Here is an 18,895-nt window from a genome sequence, read left to right on the forward strand (position 1 = left end):
GGCCGGTAAGAAAAGAGAGCCTGGCAGCCGCGGCCGGAGCAGCCAGTGGGCGCGCGCTCCTGAGGAAAGGCAGGCGCCGCCGCCAGTAGGCGTTCGGCGAGGGGCGGTGGCCGGGAAGGAGGGAGCCAATGGGCTCGCTGGTCGCTTAACGGGCGGGCCGAGCGGCGAATAGCGTGGCGCGCGGGCGGGGCGCGCGGGGTGGCTAGCCGGTGCGGGCCGCCATTGTGGCCAGTTCGATCGGTATCGGGAGCGGAGAGCGGAGCTCAGCGAGCCCGGAGCAGGGAGCAGCCCCCCCACGGCCGGCCTCAGTCACCATCACACCGCGGGAGGCGGCGCAAACAGCCAGTCACCACCACCGTCCGCACCGAACAGCCGCCGCCATGAGCAGCGAGGCCGAGACCCAGCCGCCCGCCGCCCCCGTCCCCGCGGCGGCCCCCGCCGCCTCCGCCGACTCCAAGCCTAACGGCGGGACCGGGAACGGGGGCAGCGGCCTGGCCTCGGCGGCGCCTCCCGCCGGCGGGGACAAGAAGGTCATCGGTGAGGGGACGGGGCGGGGGGGAGGGTGTGGGGGTCCGCGGCGGTTGGGAGGCCTCGGCAGCGGCGCGCGCGAAGCCCCGCTCCCCCCCCCCCCCCCCCCTCCGCCCCCGCCATCGCTGAGGGGCGGCGCGAGCTCCCCCTTCGCTGAGGGGCGGCGCGCGCGCCCCCTCGCTCGCGCCCGCGGCGGCCGTTGGGCGCCCTCCTCCTCCTCCCCCCCACCCCACCCCTCCCGCGCGCGCCGCCGGGCCCCGCGTGTCGGCGGGTGGGGGCGGGGCGGCTCAAAATGTCCGCCACGCGGGGCCTTTGTGTGCGCCGCCCCGCCACGTGCCGCCCTGACGCCGCCGCCTCTCTCCTCTCCCCCCCCCCCCCCCCCCCCCGCCTCCTCTCCCTCTCTTCCCCCTTCCCTTCCCTCAGCAACGAAGGTTTTGGGAACAGTGAAATGGTTCAACGTGAGGAACGGTTACGGCTTCATCAACAGGTGAGGGCCCGGGGGCGGCGGCGGATCCACACGCACATCCCCACACGCGCACCGGCACCGGGGGGAGAGAGGGCTCGGGGCGGGGGTGGCTTGTGCTCGGGCCTGGCAGGCGTCGGACCCGAGGCGAAGCACGCTTCTGGGAGCAGGGCGGGCTCTGTCACCTCCTGTCACCCTGCTTGGTGACGCTTGGCAGGAGAAACTTGTGATGTGTCCTGCCTCCATCCCAGGGTCTCTCACCCCTCGGTTTTTACTGGGTTGGCTTCTTAGTACTTTAATCTTAGCAAGCACCTTGCTCTCTCAGGGAATTTAATTTCATGGTGATATTTCTTACGTGGAAGTTGTTGGGGTTTTTTCATGGTGGTTTGGGTTTTGGGGGTTTTTCTTTTTTTGCTCTTAGGGGTCTAAAAGTCTGCGGGCTGTTAGCACACGCACAAAATATTTGTTTAAACTCCTGCGTGAAGTTCAGGCCTATCAATGTAAGCAAAAATTGCTTTGAGCACTTGGTAGTTAAAAGCACGCTCTCTTGAGGAAACCCTAAATGCATAGGGAAATGAGCAAAATTCAGATTTCTTATGTATCGCAAGACTGGGGTGTATAAAGGGGTCTCAAGAAACAAGTGCCTAGAAGGTTCTTTCGATGACAGCAGTTGATATTTAAAGAAAAACTTGAACACTTAAAGAGTTGTGTACATACTTCAAACAGGCCTGTCAGTGAAGCTATCCAGTAGTGGAGGAGTCTTGGAATTGCTCTGCAAACCAGTTCTGGAAAAATGGGAAATTCTGGTGCTAGTCAGCTCTGGAGGGCCTCCCTGTGAGTTGTATTTTGCAGAGGCCATATTCCCTTAAACACCTAGTATTTCAAACCCACTGTTTCAGAATTTGGCAGAATATTTGGGAATGCCTTTTCAGGGAAGCAAGTGTAGATACTATACTGGTGCTTTTATTGGGCCTTTTATTTAGGTTCCTTTTCAATACTGCTTTTTTTTCTTTTTTTAAATCTATGTTACCTTATGACCCAGTCTTAAGTGTCTGCCAAGCTCCCTAATGGGTTTTGCATCTGTAGCTTTAAAAACTTGACTCTGAGTCTGCCCAGTTTGCACTCTTCATGTAGGATTTAATGTTAAATGTCAAGTAGTTGTTGGTGCTGCAAGCTTTAGCGTCTTTGGCTTTTGTAAATGCGTATAAAGTCATAGGCCACAAACCCTACCTCTAGGGAAGGCTTTTTTCCTGTTTCCCTCAGTAGTGGAAATGCTCAGTGATGTGAGTCAAGCGAGGAAGCAACAGCAGCTAGTTAAGACATCCGAATGGCTTCCCCAGTCATTAATTTGGCAGCTGTTTAATCCCTGAGGTTGCCATTTTTAATGAGAAACCCAGTGTGATCTCGTGTTATCAAGAGATTAGAGCCGCAGCCTGAGAACTGAACTGGAGGACATTTCCTCAACTCTGGAATCTCTCTGGCTTGCTGCAAGGGAAACTTTGCGGGAGCTCCTGCCCTTGCTTGTCTTTGCTTCGGCTGGGTCTGCTTGCAGCTAAAATTAGCTTTGGAACTAAAATTTAGCTTTGATGTAGGTGCACGTTAACTTCAGGTATTTCCTGTGTTCTTTTAATATTAAAAGTGGATTTCTGTTCTGAAATACTAGCTTGAATTCTGAGTATCTGTCAATTGTTTCTCACAGTTGTCAAAATAATAAATGGATGTGCAGGCCACTGACTTGGTCCTCTTACCATAGTTGGAGCTGCACATTGATACCTGGATTTGTATTTAGTGCTCTGCTGGACTTAACAGTGGTGTTTTCTTAATCCATCTGCTTGTCTAATTCCTTTTTTTTTTTTTTTTATTGTTACGGATTAAAGATGTTGAGGGGAGAGTCATTTAGTGCAAAGATAAGCTAAATGGCTTATCAGACCTTCAGAGTGGGGGTTTCTCTTGTATCGTTTCAAGTTTTCTTTGAGAAAGTGATAGCTATTACTATTATACCATCCAAGTGGCAGCACACTTCCTGCTTCTAGATGTGCTTGCTGGAAAACGGTGTCATGAATCCTGTGGCACGCACTGGGCTTTAAAATTGACCAGTGTGTTTTTTAACTAACTCTGTAGACACCTTGAGCTCTATCTGTGTAACTGAGTTATTAATCGATCTAAACATCCAACGTCCTCTTAAATGGAAACTGTGTTTTCAAAGAGACTTTAAAAACAAGCATCTGGTATGGTTGCCCAAAATCAAACTTGGGCAAGAGCGTAGAGCGTCCACACTTGCAGAGCACAGACGATGAGCACTTCCTACCACCGTTTTTCAGTTGAGAGTGAAGGAAGGTGCGAAGTGCTTTTACTGAAAACCTGTTACTGGGCTCTTCTGAAGGATTTCAGCTTTTGGAGCATCTGGTAAGAGATTGCAAAGAAGAAAGTATTTAGGCTCAGGCTTTGCAAGGGCTTCTGGGTGCTGCATCATGGGGCCTTGGAGATAAGCTGCCTCATGACGTTCAGGCTGGCTCTGCTTTCTTGCCTTCTGACTACCTTTTTCCAGTAACCCTTGAGGCTTGTAGGCATCAATTCCCTGAGGAAACAGGGTGACTTATTTTTACTGGTGCTGTCTGACAGAATAGCCATAGCTTGGATTGAATTTTTGGAAAAGTCTTAATTGTCATTGTCTCATTTTGAAGCCAGTGGTGAGGAATGCTTGGCTTTGTCTTCAAAAAAAATTTTTAAAAAATTTCTGTATTCTGTTACCCATACCTGTAAGCTCTCCAGCTCTGAGCACATTTTCACACAAGCTTGCTTTGCAATGTCTTTAACCAGTCATTCTAGGAAGGAAAAGCCACTTAGCTATTGATTCAAACAGTTCCATAGAGTAATGAAACTAATACCGCAGCGAGGTTCAGTTGGTACCCTGTGAGCTGGGTGTGTGGCTGTAAGTTTGTTGCGAGTGGTGTAAATGTCACATACAGCTCTCAAACCAGTGGGGAGGCTGTTTCGGCTATACCTCTTAAATGCAGAACAGAAACTTTTTGACTTAAGTTGGTATCATATTGTGGTTGTCTGGCCTCAGTGTGGCAACTGTGGAAGCTGCATTGTGATCATGCTGAAGGATGCTTTTGGATCCTTGTAGGTACAGACTTGAGCTGTTTTCTGTTTCTCGTGAGGGGAGAAACCCAGCCTCTTCCCTCTCTGTGCTCACAAATGCAGCTTGACTAACCCTGCTGCCTTCAGTGTCAGCTATTGTTGTTGCTCCTTAAATGAAGGAAACATCGAGGCTGAGAGGATGTAACTCTGGAGAGATCACGCACGGCTCAAGTGGTGATATCATAGCCTGTCTCAGAGATTGCGATAGCCAATCTCCCGCGCAGAGCACTACCAGAAATGACTGTCATTAGTTACACTGTCAGGTGTTCTTCAAACATCTCCATTGCTGGGATGTGAAGGGTAGAGGGGTGTGCAGGAGGGAGGAAGAATGCTTTCACATGCGACTTACTGGATGGACTTCAGCCTGTGCTGTGAACCTTGCATAGGCTGCCTGACAGTCTCTTCACTTTGAGCAGTAAGCTAGTACGGGACTAGGTGAGAGCAGGTTGAGGAGCAAAGCTAGTTGTCTTGACAGATCCATGTTTTGTCCCCACCCCAAACAACTGAATGTTTAATGTACTGTGCATTTCATACATGAATTTCAATTTCCGGTTGTCTTGCAGGAATGACACCAAGGAAGATGTGTTTGTCCATCAGGTAAGACTTCCTTGAAACAGAAAGGTGTTACCTCTCGGTAACTTGCTATGCGTGACCCATGTAAGTAGGCTTGAAGTTGCGAAAGAGCCTCACGTTTTCCAAGAACTGTTACTTGAACACAACCAACTGTTTCTCACTGTTGGATTGCAAGTAGAGCCTGCTGGCTCTGGGGGTTTTGCATATCCACGTACATCCATTGTGAGGACATGAGATACGTGGGGTTGAGCAGGCTGATACTGTATAGTGATGAAAATTGCACTGTCTGCAGGTATGCTCTGTTGGCTTGGGAATAACTGTTTGAAGTCCAGTTAAGTTGCCTTGTGGATTCATATAGTTGTTAAGTAAGCATATGGAAATAAAGTTAAATGAAAAGCTTGCAGCAGGGAGAGAAATTAATTGGGCTGTAATAGGGATGAAGTGCCAGTGAAGATTTTTGGTTTTAGGCAAAACTTTTATAGAATTTAATGCTCCAGGTTTTCAATGAAAGTCTGCAAACATTTTAATAGGCATTTTTTCAATTTAACAGATACATACACTTAGATATAACGTATGGCGAGCCTGTAAACCTCTGGAAACTAGACCAACTCTGTTTCATGGAGCAGGTTGGCCTTAGTTTAGTCCTTTGTCTGCCTCGTAAGGCTGCGACCAGCAATGTGCTTTTTACCCTTTCTGTCTCAGGATCTCTTGTTGTGAAGCAGCCCACAAAGAGTTCTTAGTGGAGCGTGGTTTACTTCTGGCATTTAGGAGTCCATGGATTGTTCTTTTGTTTCGAGTTAGGGATATACTGCTGATGTTGTAAACAGAAAGGGAGGAAAAAAGTAACTCCTGGAAAGTGTTTTGACTTGAGTTTGATTTGCCAGCTCTCACCTTTTTGCTTGTGCTGTGTCTGAGTTACCTGCTGTTAAGATGTAGAGGCATTTGTTTATAAAAGGTTATTCTGTAATGGGCAGTGGAGAAGGGCCAAGTGACTCTGCTGTGTTTCTGTGTACTGAGGCAGGAATATATACCCTGAAGGGGAAAGCATTCAGACTTTATTACTCGATTTGCAAGCAGGGTAACCTGCAAGTGACCTTGACTGACAAGTCAGATTTCAGAACTTGTCATGTAACTACTGTCTTAGGTTTCTAAAACCACAGTTTGGCAGTGGTTTGTTTTAATGTAATCATTTTCACGATAAAACAGTTTTAGGGGTCTAGTCTGAAAGAAATTGGCTTGTTTGGGGAGTTACAGCTGTGTATGGTTTTTCCCATCCCTGTTATCAAGCTTGGGTCTCCTAAAGAGCTGTTAGACTCAGCTACTGTTGTAATAAGGCTCCCAATCTTTCCCTAAAGTCACCGCTTTATAGGCTGAGACTCGTGGGCATGTTTTTCCATAGACTTTGTTCTGTTTAGGGAAAAAAAATCTAGTCAAATTCTGTTGCTGGTGTTTTTTTGTGAAGTTGTTACACTTGTATTACTGTTCAGTTAAAGTGTTTGATAAGCAGAATGTGGCTGAGAGCAGTGCATATTGAGTATTAACTCATCTGTCAAAAATGTAATCCACTGCTGAATAGCACAGAAAATTCAGTGTTTTCTAGTAATGTCATTTACCATGCAGATACTGCTACAAAGGCTTGTCTGGTGCTGACACCCTGGAAGGGCTAATCCTTGGTGTATAATACCCAGCTAGAGTAGATTTGTGATTAATTGGTAAATACTGTGGCTGAAGCAATGGTATTGGAAGCCTCAGAGAAAGAAATCTTTTGACTTCTGGCCATTGATGTAGGGACATGTAGGCTACTGCCTGGTGTGGGAAATGGCAGAGGGCTGGAAGTCTGAGTGTGTGATTGGAAGGGCTTATATATTGGTGTATAGACTTCAGAGGAATGTATAAATACTGTGGGGGTGTTGTTTAATGCTAAACTCTGGTTAGGAATACTATGGCCAGTGTGTATTGTGGGTTTTGTTTATTTGTTTTCAAACTGCTTTTTCAGCTAGCAGACAGCATGTTGACAGATGTTTCCAGTCAGTGGTAAAGCTGTTGCACACTTCAAATAGGCCAGAACTATAGTAATACAGGTAGATTTTATGGCTTCCTGGATTTTCACAGTGGTTTAATTGCTTTTTCGGGAGTACAGGTCTTCCTCCTAAGATATGAAATACTCAAATTCCTTAATCTTTTTTTAAAAAGTCTTCAGATATGCGAAATAGTATTCTCATGCTGTGCCTGTAAATGTAATTCTGCGATGTTGTGTTGTTAGACTGCCATAAAGAAGAATAACCCCAGGAAGTACCTCCGCAGCGTAGGAGATGGAGAGACCGTGGAGTTTGATGTGGTTGAGGGAGAAAAGGTAAACATATCTCTTGGGTGTTAGAGTATGCACGGAAAACTTGGTCTGCAGGCTTTGGTGTGGTGCCTGTGGTTTGAGTTGATGCCTGATGACATCCGAAGAGTTGAATGGTTTTTCATTGCTTTACAATGTGGATGTAAATAGTTGCTCAGTACTAAATTATATTATGCTATAACTGATTTGATGCTGACTGTTTACCTAACGCTATCCCCGCTCCTTAGGGTGCGGAGGCAGCTAATGTTACAGGTCCTGGTGGAGTTCCAGTGCAAGGCAGTAAATACGCAGCAGACCGTAACCATTACAGACGATATCCACGTCGTAGGGGTCCTCCACGCAACTACCAGCAAAACTACCAGAACAGTGAGAGTGGGGAAAAGAACGAAGGAGCAGAGAACATACCAGAAGGTCAAGCCCAGCAACGCCGTCCCTATCGCAGGCGGCGGTACCCACCTTACTATATGCGTAGGCCCTACGGGCGTCGACCACAATATTCCAACCCTCCCGTGCAGGGAGAGATAGTGGAGGTAACATTTGCTTAAAGTGTGATGCTAAATTGGCTTGATTGCTTTGGAGCAGGGTGATGAGATGCTGCTTTTTGTCGCTATTTTGTAGGTACTCAGGATGGTTTTGGTAAGGTTTGGCAGTAAGATGCAACATTGGAGCAGATGTTGACAAGCTGAAGGTCTTAATGTTACAGCTTTTAAAAAACAGAGGGTGTTAGAATTTGTGTTAACTTTGTGTATGATTAACTGGAAGAAACACAAATTCCACATTGTGCGTACTCTTGTGCCCTAGATGGCTGCCCACCTTGTTGTACGCCTCAGATTTTGCCTGGCAGCCGCCTTGCAGCCATCTTCCTCACGGCTTGACTAGTTGTGGCGTTAATAGGCTTTTGCAGGTGGCTAAGATGGTTTGTTGCCTCATATCTTCCAGGGTGCTGACAACCAGGGTGCAGGAGAACAAGGCAGACCAGTCAGGCAGAACATGTATCGAGGTTATAGACCACGATTTCGCAGGTATGCTGCAGATCAACTTACTTTTTTTAAACCTTGCCTTTTAGCAACAGAGACAGAACATGGTGATGGTCAGATGCTGCATTGTTAAAGCCTAGCTTGACTTTCAGGGGTCCTCCTCGTCAAAGACAGCCTAGAGAGGACGGGAACGAAGAAGATAAAGAGAACCAAGGGGATGAGACCCAAAGTCAGCAGCCACCTCAACGTCGGTACCGTCGTAACTTCAACTACCGACGCAGACGCCCAGAGAACCCTAAACCACAAGATGGCAAAGAGACGAAGACAGCCGAACCACCAGCTGAGAACACGTCCGCTCCCGAGGCCGAGCAGGGCGGGGCTGAGTAAATACCGGCTTACCATCTCTACCATCATCCGGGTACGTGTCCTGAGGTTCTTGAGGATATGATTTGATGCCTGGCTTTTATTTTCTTTTGATGCTTTCCTTTAATTTTTGCCTTACAAGGTTCGGACTGTTCTTGCTCATGTTGTAACTGAACTGGCTGCACTTGTGAGTGTGCTCACTAATGCCTGCAGAACTGAACTGTGAGACTTTGCTGTACAAATGCTGATTAATTGGGAGGACTCGGTTACAGGCTTTAATTTTCATTGATGGTGTCACTACCTGGAATACTGTTACTCTAAAAATCTTGGCTGTGCCCAGTGGTTCAGGCTTACAGCAGTCTTTGTCCACCCAGGAAATTGTAATTCCAGCAGTGCTGGTATAGTGACTTGAAAGTAGCTAGGAGAAGCAGGCACTGGCATTTACTCAGCTCTGTACGTGTCTGAGCTTTTATCGCTCGGTCCCAAAGGGGAGGTGAATAGCATTAAGACCTCAAGGCATCAATTTCTAGGAAGCTGACGCAGAAGTTGCAGGAGTCTCTCAGTAGCAGCTTTTTACCTAAATGAAAAAGTGCTGGAAAAACTGGTGGAGTTGGTCCTTTTTATGGAGCACCCAGGGTGCCTGTGGCTGAAGTACTGTGGTGCTGCTGTGGCTTGCTGCTTGGCAGGGTTGCATAAAGGTCGATGTTAAAATGTTGTTTTCATTGTGAGGTGGACTGGCTGTGATTTGCCACTTGCTTGGTACTGTCTTCTGGTGGCCAGTTTTGCTGATTTGGGAGTATTTTCATTGCTAGGACTCTTGTTCCGCTTTTTTTTCTGGCACCTTCCTTGTTCGTTCTTCCTCTCTCTGCCTCTGTATTTCCTCTCGCCAGCGTTCATACCCTGTTCCTGTTGTGGCTTGCTCATCACTCGTTGCCTGGAGGGCAGGTGAATGGAAAGATGAGTTTAGGCTTTGGTGGGAGCAGTAACAAATGGTCACAATAATGGGGCAAACAGGGAACACAGGAGTTGGGCATGGAGGGTAGCCTGGTGTCAGCAGCAGCTGCAGAGCAGACCTCTCCCAGCTGTGAGAGCGTAGGGACTCTTCTTCAAGGGCTTGGGTGCTGGTGGATTGCTTGATGCCTCTTCAAGCCTTGCTGCAGTGTTTCCTGTGCGCTTGATGTGAACCTTTGTTTTATGCTGGTGTTATCTTAATGGTTAACGACTGCTGGGTGAATTCTGAGTATCACGGGCTTCAAAGAAGCACCGAGATGATGTTTTGGTTGCTCTTTCTGTCTGTGGATAATACTGGAGAATATAAATGGTGGTTTCTGTGGACTGGGCAGTGGCTGACTGAAGCCATGCTGCCTCTGTTAGACACAGGTGGAAATCTGCCCTTCAGCCATCTTCTGAAGATCTTCTGTTGTCTTCCCGCCTGCCCGAGGCAGCTTGCAGTTGATGTTCCCAGACCTGGTCCCGCAGCGCTGGTCTGTGTGTGTCTGCGGAGCCCTCGGGAGGCCGTTGGGGAAGAGGCTGGAGCAGGAGGCCAGGGAGGGGAGAGGCATAGACAGGATTCCTTTGGGTTCAAATTCAGTATCTTCTCTTTCTGGAGTCCTTTGCATCTTGTTTGCTTGGAAGGTGGCAGTTTTGGCCGCTGATGGTGGGGCTGTGGTGGGCTCATGGAAGAGCTGCAGGTGGTTTTTTTTTGTTTGTTTGTTTTTTCTGTGTATGTATGAAAGTTAGCTCAGTGAGCATTTGTGAATTGGAGGTGAGTGTTGGTAGACCAAACACCTGCATAAGCCTCTGACACCTGCCTGATCATCCTTTTTTTCTTTTTCAGTTTAGTCATCAAAGAAAAGACTTAAGAAATGAAGAAGAAAAGAAAATGAAATTCCAGCAATAAGAAATGAACAAAAGAATTGGAACTGAAGACCTTAAGTGCTTGCTTTTTGCTGTTGACCAGATTACTAGAACTATCTGCATTATCTATGCAGCATGGGGTTTTTATTATTTTTACCTAAAGAAGTCTCCTTTTGGAAACGATAAACACGTTTTTTAAAAGCCTGTTTTTTCTCAATATACCTTTAAAGGTTTTTAAATTGTTTCATATCTGGTCAAGTTGAGATTTTTAAGAACCTCATTTTTAATTTGTATGAAATATACACCTGATTTTTTCAAGTCAAACTGCAAGCATCTGTTAATAAAGGTCTTAAAGAGTTACCTTGTGTGCTTGGTCATTTTAAACCTGCTTTTGTATGAAAGGGTTTAAGTTAAGTGTTCATAAAAGGTTTGGGGGAAAAATGACTGCTTTATTTCTTCAGCATGCACACTGTTGGGGTAAAATGCAAAAAAAGTTAAAAAAAAAAAAAGTAATTGAGCCTGACTGCCGCTGGGTGGGAAGGCTCTTGGAGGGTGAAAAGGGGAGGTGCTTGGTGTCAGTCCGGGGCGTTCCTAAGAGGAGCTCTGCTGTGTCCCTGCTGGAATGGGGCTGTTGCAAAACTGGGGTGGTGTGAGGGGGCTTCAAAACAAACAAACAAAAAAACCCCCAAAACAAAAAAACCAAACCCTCAAACTTGTTATTGGAGGTGTGCAGAGCACAGCTGCTCCTGACTTCTTACATTGCAGACATGACGTCTTTACAAGTGTGTCTCACTCCTGCTGTGCGGGAAGGGGAATCGAGGGATAACTGGGGGAAAATGGCGGTTCCCAGCTGGGTTTGGAATGCAGCAGCCTTGTGCATGTGGGCTTGGGCTTAACTGTTGTGCTTGGCTCCCTGTGGCCGCTTTTCCTCTGGAGAGGTGGGTGTTGGAGAAGCTGGATTGCTGCTGCCCAGAAGCCTTTTCCGGTGGTGTCAGGCTCCTGGTGTCTGTATGGCGACTTAACGGCGCAGTCTGCTGTCATGCTGGGGGTGAAGGAGCAGAGACGGCTGCACCTCATAGCAAAACCACCTCTCGCTGTGCTTAGACCAGTGCTGGAGCCGTTTTCTGCTTGCTTGGCCTCACCCAGCCCCACAGCTCACCGTGCTGCGCTTGTGCAATGCCAGTTATAAATTACCAGTAACATGGAGGAGCACCCAGTGGGTGGGGTATGGTTGTCTGATGGCAGCTTTTGAGAGCTTTCCTTTCTATGCACTAATGAGCTCTATGCTTGTATCATGCAAATGATACAATGCTCTTTTTAATTGTTTTCCTATGCGCTCAAGTGCCAGCCATTAAATGCGCAGGGTTTTGCTCCCTCTAAACACCTTCTAACGCGCTTCTGACTGCCCATCCTCTAGATGTGTCCGTCCTTTGGACTGCAGCCATCCTGCTGTTCAACAGCAAACTGTCAGTCACGCTCTTTAGTTCTGTCACACAGCTTTAGTGACCAGATTTCTTCATTTTTCAGGTCCTTGGCGCATCGCTTATTATTGCTAATGATACCGATGGATTTGCTCCCATGCTGTGGGACGCAGCAGTGGGCCAGTGGTGTTTCCATGTCGCACCTGAAGCAGGGAGCTGCGATAAAGTGATGGGTTTGCTGCCTTTCAGCTTTGGGTGAGATTAGAAACGATGTCCCCATCTCCCCTGGGGACAGATGGCTCGGGAGGACCCTTGCAACTCCTCTGGTTTGGGGGTGGTGGTGTTCTGCAGCCTGCCTAGGCTACAGAAGTGCTACTGTGAGTCTCTTCCGCACCTTTCCGTTGTGGGAACTGGCTGTAGCCCTGCAGCAATGTCTGCTCAGGCCACAGGCTTGGTCTGCTGTGTCTTTTGGGGTCACAAAGCCCGTATCGGGGAGCTTTCTGCCCTGCTTCCCTGCACTGACGTGGTTTCTGTGTGTTAACCTTTGGGTGGAAAGTAAGGGATAAGTATGAAGACTGAACAGTCAGCAGATGTGGTGGTGGGGGTGGTGGTGGTTTTGGGTTCTGGTTTGTTTTCATAACGGTTTGCAAGTGAAGAAGGATAATAATTCACTTGGAAAACAGAAATCCCTTTTTGACTTCAAAACCCAACTTTGCAGGTAGAGCACCTCCATTAGGCTTCAGACTGACTCACCTCCTTGTGCCTGACTTGTACGGCTGCAGCGTTCCTCCAGTGGTCACCCCATGACAACATTAATAAATGCTCCAGGCTGCTAGCTTTACGCCGTTTTTAAATGCAAACCTTGTGCTGCCCAGTTTCTGAGCGCAGGGGCGGTTTCCCGCAGGGCTGCTGGCCACGTGGAGTCAGTGTTGCTCTGTGCAGAAAAGGCTTTCCGCTAAATTCCTCCAAAGCACCGGCTGAGCAATGTCGGAGGAGCTCCTTTGCCCTCAGCATCCTAACAGCTTCCCCAGGTGACTCGGGGCATCTTTGCTTAAAGCAACGCTTTTCTGGGCTTTATTTCCATGAAACCTGGCTGGAAGTGGGGAAAAAAACCTCCTCTGTGGGTAACTTCTGCAGCACCCTTGCTTTTTTGCAGCCACTGATGCTACAGCTCACGTGGACCCTGCAATCAGAGCCTTAAAGCAACCGCAGAGATGTCCCAGTATAGGTGATGGTGCTTTAATGGGGTCAGGCTGGGACGGGAGAGCGTGCCGCAGCGGGGCCGGGTGCAGGAGGTGCTGCTGCCCATCACACGCGGGAGTCCATGGCGTACATCTTGCTGGTGGCTGTTTGGCTCCGGGGCTGAGGAAGCTTCTGGGGTTGCCAGCGGCTGCTGGCATCTGCCAGGAAAGAGTTGGGGTTGTGTCATGGCTGGCAATAGCAGGGGGGCTCGGGGGGGTGCTACAGCATGGGGACGCGGCAGGAGAAATGAACCCGGACAGTGGGGTCGACTTCCACCCAGTGGGACCAGGCGTAAAGGCTGGATATGATGTCTGGTGAGCCATCACTGGCCCCACATCCCCCATGGTGGGATGGCCAGATTTCCACCGGCACATCCTTGCGGAAACTGGCTCAGGCTTTGGCTGGTTGCAGTGATGCGGCTCCAGCGTGGCCACTGCTTTGGGTAGACATCAAGACACCTTCACCAGGACCTCAATGTCCCACAGATGTGGATGGAATGTTTCTGTACCCCCCTCCATGCCCTGACAGGGCTTATGGGGTCCTTGCTCAGCCCAATCCTGCCTGGCATGACCCAGCCTCCCCCGCCAAGGTGCACGGGCCAGGCATGAAGGGGTTCCCTTTGATTTGGCTGGACCCTGCGAGAACTGCCTGTGCCTTCCGAGCTGGTCTTTTGCCCCACGTACATCCCTGCAGGGCAAAAAGCTACTTAAGGTGGGATAGGGTGGGACAGGACAGACTGACCTGTGCAGGCATAGAGGCAGCAGGTCAGCAGGACGGATGCCACGAAGCAGCCCACCGAGCCAGCCATCCCCAGCCAGCACGACCACCCGAAGTCGTAGTGGACTCCCAGGAATATGTTGTGCGACACCAGCATGGCCCTCTCCAAGTAGACATCCACTGCATACCACACGGAGCCCACAAGACCCAGGATGCCTAGGAGAAACGGGGCTGGCTAAGAAAGCCATAGAACCCTGCCCCATGCTCCCCAAGACCCCTCTGAGGGGGTACCCCTAGTTCCCGGCATCCCTCCCACTCCCCGTGGGACACGAGGTCCATCTGCCCCTGAGCTCTCCCAGCCACGCACTCCCGATGCCAAGGATGACACCGGCCCCGTAGCACATCTTCAGTTTGACACGAGGATCTTCCTTGAGGAACTCGATGCAGTCAAGCCCAAGGAGCAGCGTAGCCAAAGCCAGGCCAGCCAGGAGGTCTGCTGTGATCAGCAGGGTCCGCGTCACCACGATCTTCACTGGGCAGGGAAGGAAAAAAAAACCCAGAAAGGGGACTGAGGAATGCTCAGAGGAACTGGTCTCCCCACTCAAGATTGCTGCCTGTGTCCCTGCTAGAGTCACCCAGCTCACCAGTGGCCATGTCCATAGGAGATATCTACACTGGGACCCACCAACCCCATGCCTGTGATGTGCCATAGGCAAGGTGCTCACCAGGCTCATCAGAAACCTTGCGACAGGACTTAATAAGCCCATTATTAGATGAGCTCAAGAAATCAAACAACTTAAGGTGCACCAATCAGCACCCGCGATGTGATCACCTACTCAAGACCTTCTTGCACAGGCTTGGACAGAAGATGCTGCTGTCCAGACTGTCTGTTTTTTCCTCCAAGTTGTGTAGCTGGTGTTTTGAACAGCAAATGTCAACATACCAGCGAAAAATATGAGAATTGGCATGGTTCACATCACCAGCCGTGTGCAAGGTGACTTCTCCCTGGAAAGCTTTTTCCCCAGAGCAGCACACCAGCCCCACTTAGTCCATGCTGACTTCTTGTTCCCTTCTCCACTGCCTGAACCTGTGTTGTCCCATGTCATCACCCTATACAGGACAAGGGCTCTCCTGTGCAGTGCCTGACGTGCCCTGTGCAGGCCAGGAGAAATCTCCATACATCCTCACAGGATGACTGTCTGTGAGCTGAGGACACAAGTCCTTGGCCAGTGGGAGCGGTCTTCACCCCTGCATGCAACATCAATGGAGTTGCAAACCCCACCATGCAACAGGGGCAGGAGCTGCGCCTGGGCTCTGCATGCCAAAACACCTTTGTTGTGAGGTGGCACAGCTTCATGGCCTCTCTCCTGCTTGGTGACCCCATGGCAGATCTGGCTGAACCACGGGTTACTGTCCAGGCTGTGCTGATGGGACAGGAGACCAAGAGAAGCCCTGAGCCTGCGTTGCTAACTGATGAAGGTCAGCCCTTTGCAACAAGGATCATCTTCTTGAAAAGGGAAGGGGGAAAACTCTTAGCTGTGAACTTAAAAAATGCCTCCAGGCCGTGCCAGCTTACCTGGATGGTCAGCCAAAATGGAGTCATACTGGTCACAGGTCCTGACCCCATCCTGCATGTTGGTGACACACTCCCTCCAAAGCCCCCGGCATTTGTGGCTTACCTGGAAGCCGGAGAAAGACACTCGAGCAAAAAGCACCAAAAAGCACCCCAGCTCCTCAGGGATATCCCAGCCCAGCAAGGCAGACCTTCAGGCTCTCACCACCACAGCTGGAAATGTCCTGGTGACTCCCTATCCATACCTTGCTCTCTGTCTCCTCCTTCTGCTCCAGCATTTCTCTCTCTCTCTAATCCTCCAGCTCATGCAGAAAGCAGTGGGTTTGTCCCACCATGTCCCCTTGCCAAGGCCGGGGAGACATGGTGCAACCCTATGGGCATCAAGGCACCCACCTTGCTCCCAGCTGCTAACCTTGACCATGGCTGCTCTGCTCACCTCCAAGCTGTCATCAGCATTCACCATCCAGCAGTCGGTGCATGTGGCAAGGAGCAGGAAGACGGTTGAGAGAAGAGCAACACCGAACGCTGTCATCTGCAAGGCCGTGCTCATGGGGTTACCTGCAAGGGCACAGAGATGTCTGCCACCTCCACTCTGACCACTTCCCAGGTACCCGATCCACCAAGGACAAAGTGCCACCTAGGCCAAGGCGTCCTCTGAATCCCTGTGAGTCATCTGGGCCCCATCGCATGGTCCTCAGTGCTGCCAAAATGCTCTAACACCCTTAGCCGAGGTACCCTTAGACAGGGCCTTCAAGGATACATTAATATTGCAGTGGAGACATACCCACATCAGGCTGCTCTCTAGATGTCCTCTCTTCCAAATAGACCATCTGAAGTTGCCAATCATTAGTACTTGCCCTTTGGGAATCAAGAGCTGCTGGAAACCATTGCCAAACAACTGCTGTTGTCAAAACCTGTGATCTGAGCATGCATCTCCTGATATCCTGAAGTTTTCTTGTTGCCTCCATCCCTGCAGCCACATGATTTGGTGGGAAGAGCACCTTCCTTTTCTTGCTTTTTTTTTTTTTAGCTCCAAGAAAAGCAACGAAGTGTTGAAACATCCAGGTTGGAACACAAGCAAGTGTCCCATGGAGGTGCTCTAATCTCAAGCAGAAAGCCCAAAGAAAGCATCTCCCATTATGAAGGTGGATGAGGGCTGCTGGGGCTTGATGTAGGTGCCCTTAAGTGCTGCCAAGGCTTTCCAAAACCAGAAAGGACCATCTGTTTTCCATCCTTGCCAGAGATGGAGGGATTTTGCAGAAGGGGGAGCTGTGCCCAAGGTATGGAGCACAGACCTCCAAAGCCTGGACATGAATCCCGCCTTGCTGCGTTTTGCAACCCAAGATGCTAAATATTTTAGTGCCTGAAGTCGCAACCACTGTGACAGCCCTTTGGACAGAGGGGTTCCCACGAGCCGGTTAATTAATGAGACTGGATGGGTCTCTGAGCTGCATGGGTTAATTACCGTAGGGTGATGAGTCTTCACGATCATTGCGTTTGTGACCTTCACCCAGATGCTGCCCACCCTGGCGTGGCACAGGCTTCCCCGTGGGGCAGAGGTGGGAAGGAAGGTCATGGTCCCCACACCCAGAGTGCAACATCTCCTACCACATCCCCTCTTGGGACGTCGCTGGGAGGAGAGGTACCACTCACCCCCACTCTTTCAGCGTTTCCGTCAGCTTCACTCTGAGAGTGTATCTCATTATTAACAGGCAGCTGCTTAGACCCCCATTTGCAATATTTTTTTAATTTCCCAGGCTCCCTTCTGAGCTAACTCTCCATAACCTTATTTTTTTCCACTAAACCTTAGCTGTTTTGGAGCCTTTGAAGAAAATCTGTTCAGCCAGCTGAGTTATATCAGCAAGCAAAAAAAAATAAAAAGGGGCTCGGGGCAGGAGCGTTACCTTCACCACAGGCTCATCCTTGCTGGCGTGGGATGATGGCAAAAGCTCTTTGTTGCCGATGAGTGGGGCTGGGGACGTGGGTCTTGAAGATTCTTTCAAGTGTCGATGGGATTCAATCCTGACCCACCTGATGGAGTTGGGGAAATGCAATGCCTGCCAGAGCCAGTGCTGGACTATTTAAGGTTTTTCCAAAGCATGTCAGATGGGCTTTGTGCTCCAAGGCATGATAGGCATCCCTGCAGTTAAAACTGTAATAGGTTGGAAACGGAGCCTCCCCCAAAAATATCACGTGGGGAAACCTGTGGGAACCTGCTGGGAACACTCCCTAGGTGGGGGACTCTGTGTCCTGGGCAAATAGCCCAATTTTTTTAATTAATGCTTTGGAGTGAGTGGCCTAAGACATGTTGGGTCCCCAGAACTGGTGCGAGAGGGGTGGAGGTGGCCAGAGAAAGAAGCTAAAATGCAAGGAAGATAATTAGAACCTTTTGGCCAGGCATGCAGTCAATAATTAAGACCCTTTTTTTTTTCCTCATGAAGTGGAAAACAAGTGATAACCACTGCAGTGGTTATGGCTCAGATAACATGGCCTGTCAGGACCCTGAGGAGGCTTTTGTCACCCTGGAAACTGGTACCCCAGCTGCCTGGCACTTGGAGCTGCCCTAAAAGCTTCAGGTTTGTTCCCTGATCCCCCACCATTCAGAAAAAAATTGCTTTTGCTCTCATTCTCACCAAGCATCGTGTTGCAGCATCCTCCGAGCACCCCTGGGATCAGCTGTGTCCCGTGGCTCTCAGACATCGCTACACCCTCGTCTCCTAAACCCGTGGAAAACACATCCATATTTCCATTTCGGGGATTATATTTAAGAGATGCACTTGGGCTTTTTAGGTTTGTTTTGGGTTTGGTTTTGATTTTTTTTCCCCCTCTAGATAATCCTCTGCAGCATTGAACTGTGGGGCTTTTGGCAACACACCAGGGTCTTGGCAAATCCTTGAGATTCAGCCCTGCAGAGGCACCCGGGTGCTTGATGTGTGCGATCGCTGCCGCTTTATTTTGGGTTATCCTGTTTTCCCAGGATTTTGGCACATGGCAGGTCCAACACTTCAGCATGTAGTGGTGAATTAGGGATGAGAATGTCCAGGAGGGTTTGTGTACCTTCATTTTCCAACATGTACATCTCAGGATTTTATGGTACTTGGATATACATGACGTGAAATTCTGGTGTGACCCCAAAGCAATACAAAACTGCAGCTGCATGCCCTGGTGACACCTATAAAATAGCCTTATTTTCATTTTCTGCTCATCCAAACAGTCAGTTTATTATATATCGAACTAATCTGCCTTGTCAATTCTCAGCTGAAACCTTTTTGGGGGGAGTTGAAAAGATGCAGGCAGAGGGGCAGATCTATCAGTAGTTGAATAAAGATCATTTCCCTGGTTAATGAAGGTGAAAATCAGGTCTTGTGTCCCACTAGGTTTGTAAAACCCTTGTGTTAAAAAAATGGTGCTGACAGAAGACCCAAATCTTTGTGTTTTAGCATATGCTGTGCAGGGGAAACCTGCTATGGCTGGAAGGAAATAAAGATGTTTTCTTTGATGGGACCATCTCATAGAGGCGGAGAGGACTCTAGATGCTGGTGGGGCAGGCCAACAATGAATAAAACCACCATCAAATTAAACCAGTCATGGCTCAGAGGCATGAGAAAAGCCCCTCTGCGTGCAGACTGCCTGCGGGCCCCCAGCCAAGGGCAGCACTGTCGCAGAAACATCTTCGTGCTAAATATAACA

General features: G+C 49.3%; 2 protein-coding genes across 4 annotated transcripts; one reads left to right on the top strand and one right to left on the bottom strand.

Moving 5' to 3' along the window:
* Positions 1-222: 222 nt before the first annotated feature.
* YBX1 (Y-box binding protein 1) lies at positions 223-10,612 on the top strand. Of its 3 annotated transcripts, none has more exons than XM_052792505.1 (8): positions 223-537; positions 952-1,015; positions 4,699-4,732; positions 6,972-7,061; positions 7,283-7,585; positions 7,995-8,077; positions 8,173-8,450; positions 10,238-10,612. In XM_052792505.1, the coding sequence occupies exons 1-7, from the start codon at positions 381-383 to the stop codon at positions 8,417-8,419; spliced, it is 978 nt and encodes a 325-aa protein (XP_052648465.1). In that variant the 5' UTR covers positions 223-380; the 3' UTR covers positions 8,420-8,450; positions 10,238-10,612. The 3 variants fall into 3 exon arrangements, with proteins under 3 accessions (XP_052648465.1, XP_052648464.1, XP_052648466.1); XM_052792504.1 differs by having other exon boundaries at positions 225-537; positions 10,233-10,612; XM_052792506.1 differs by having other exon boundaries at positions 226-537; positions 8,185-8,450; positions 10,233-10,612.
* A 2,161-nt stretch (positions 10,613-12,773) lies between these two features.
* Positions 12,774-17,716, bottom strand: LOC128144149 (claudin-16-like). Its single transcript, XM_052792561.1, has 6 exons — positions 17,110-17,716; positions 15,642-15,763; positions 15,209-15,311; positions 14,000-14,164; positions 13,657-13,848; positions 12,774-13,073 (listed from the first exon to the last, which is right to left on the bottom strand). Exons 2-6 carry the CDS (start codon positions 15,753-15,755, stop codon positions 12,982-12,984), a joined length of 666 nt encoding a protein of 221 aa, XP_052648521.1. The 5' UTR covers positions 15,756-15,763; positions 17,110-17,716; the 3' UTR covers positions 12,774-12,981.
* Between the last annotated feature and the right edge of the window lie 1,179 nt (positions 17,717-18,895).

The sequence above is a fragment of the Harpia harpyja genome, chromosome 7 (genome assembly GCF_026419915.1).
Source record: "Harpia harpyja isolate bHarHar1 chromosome 7, bHarHar1 primary haplotype, whole genome shotgun sequence".
In the NCBI taxonomy this organism is placed as follows: domain Eukaryota; kingdom Metazoa; phylum Chordata; class Aves; order Accipitriformes; family Accipitridae; genus Harpia; species Harpia harpyja.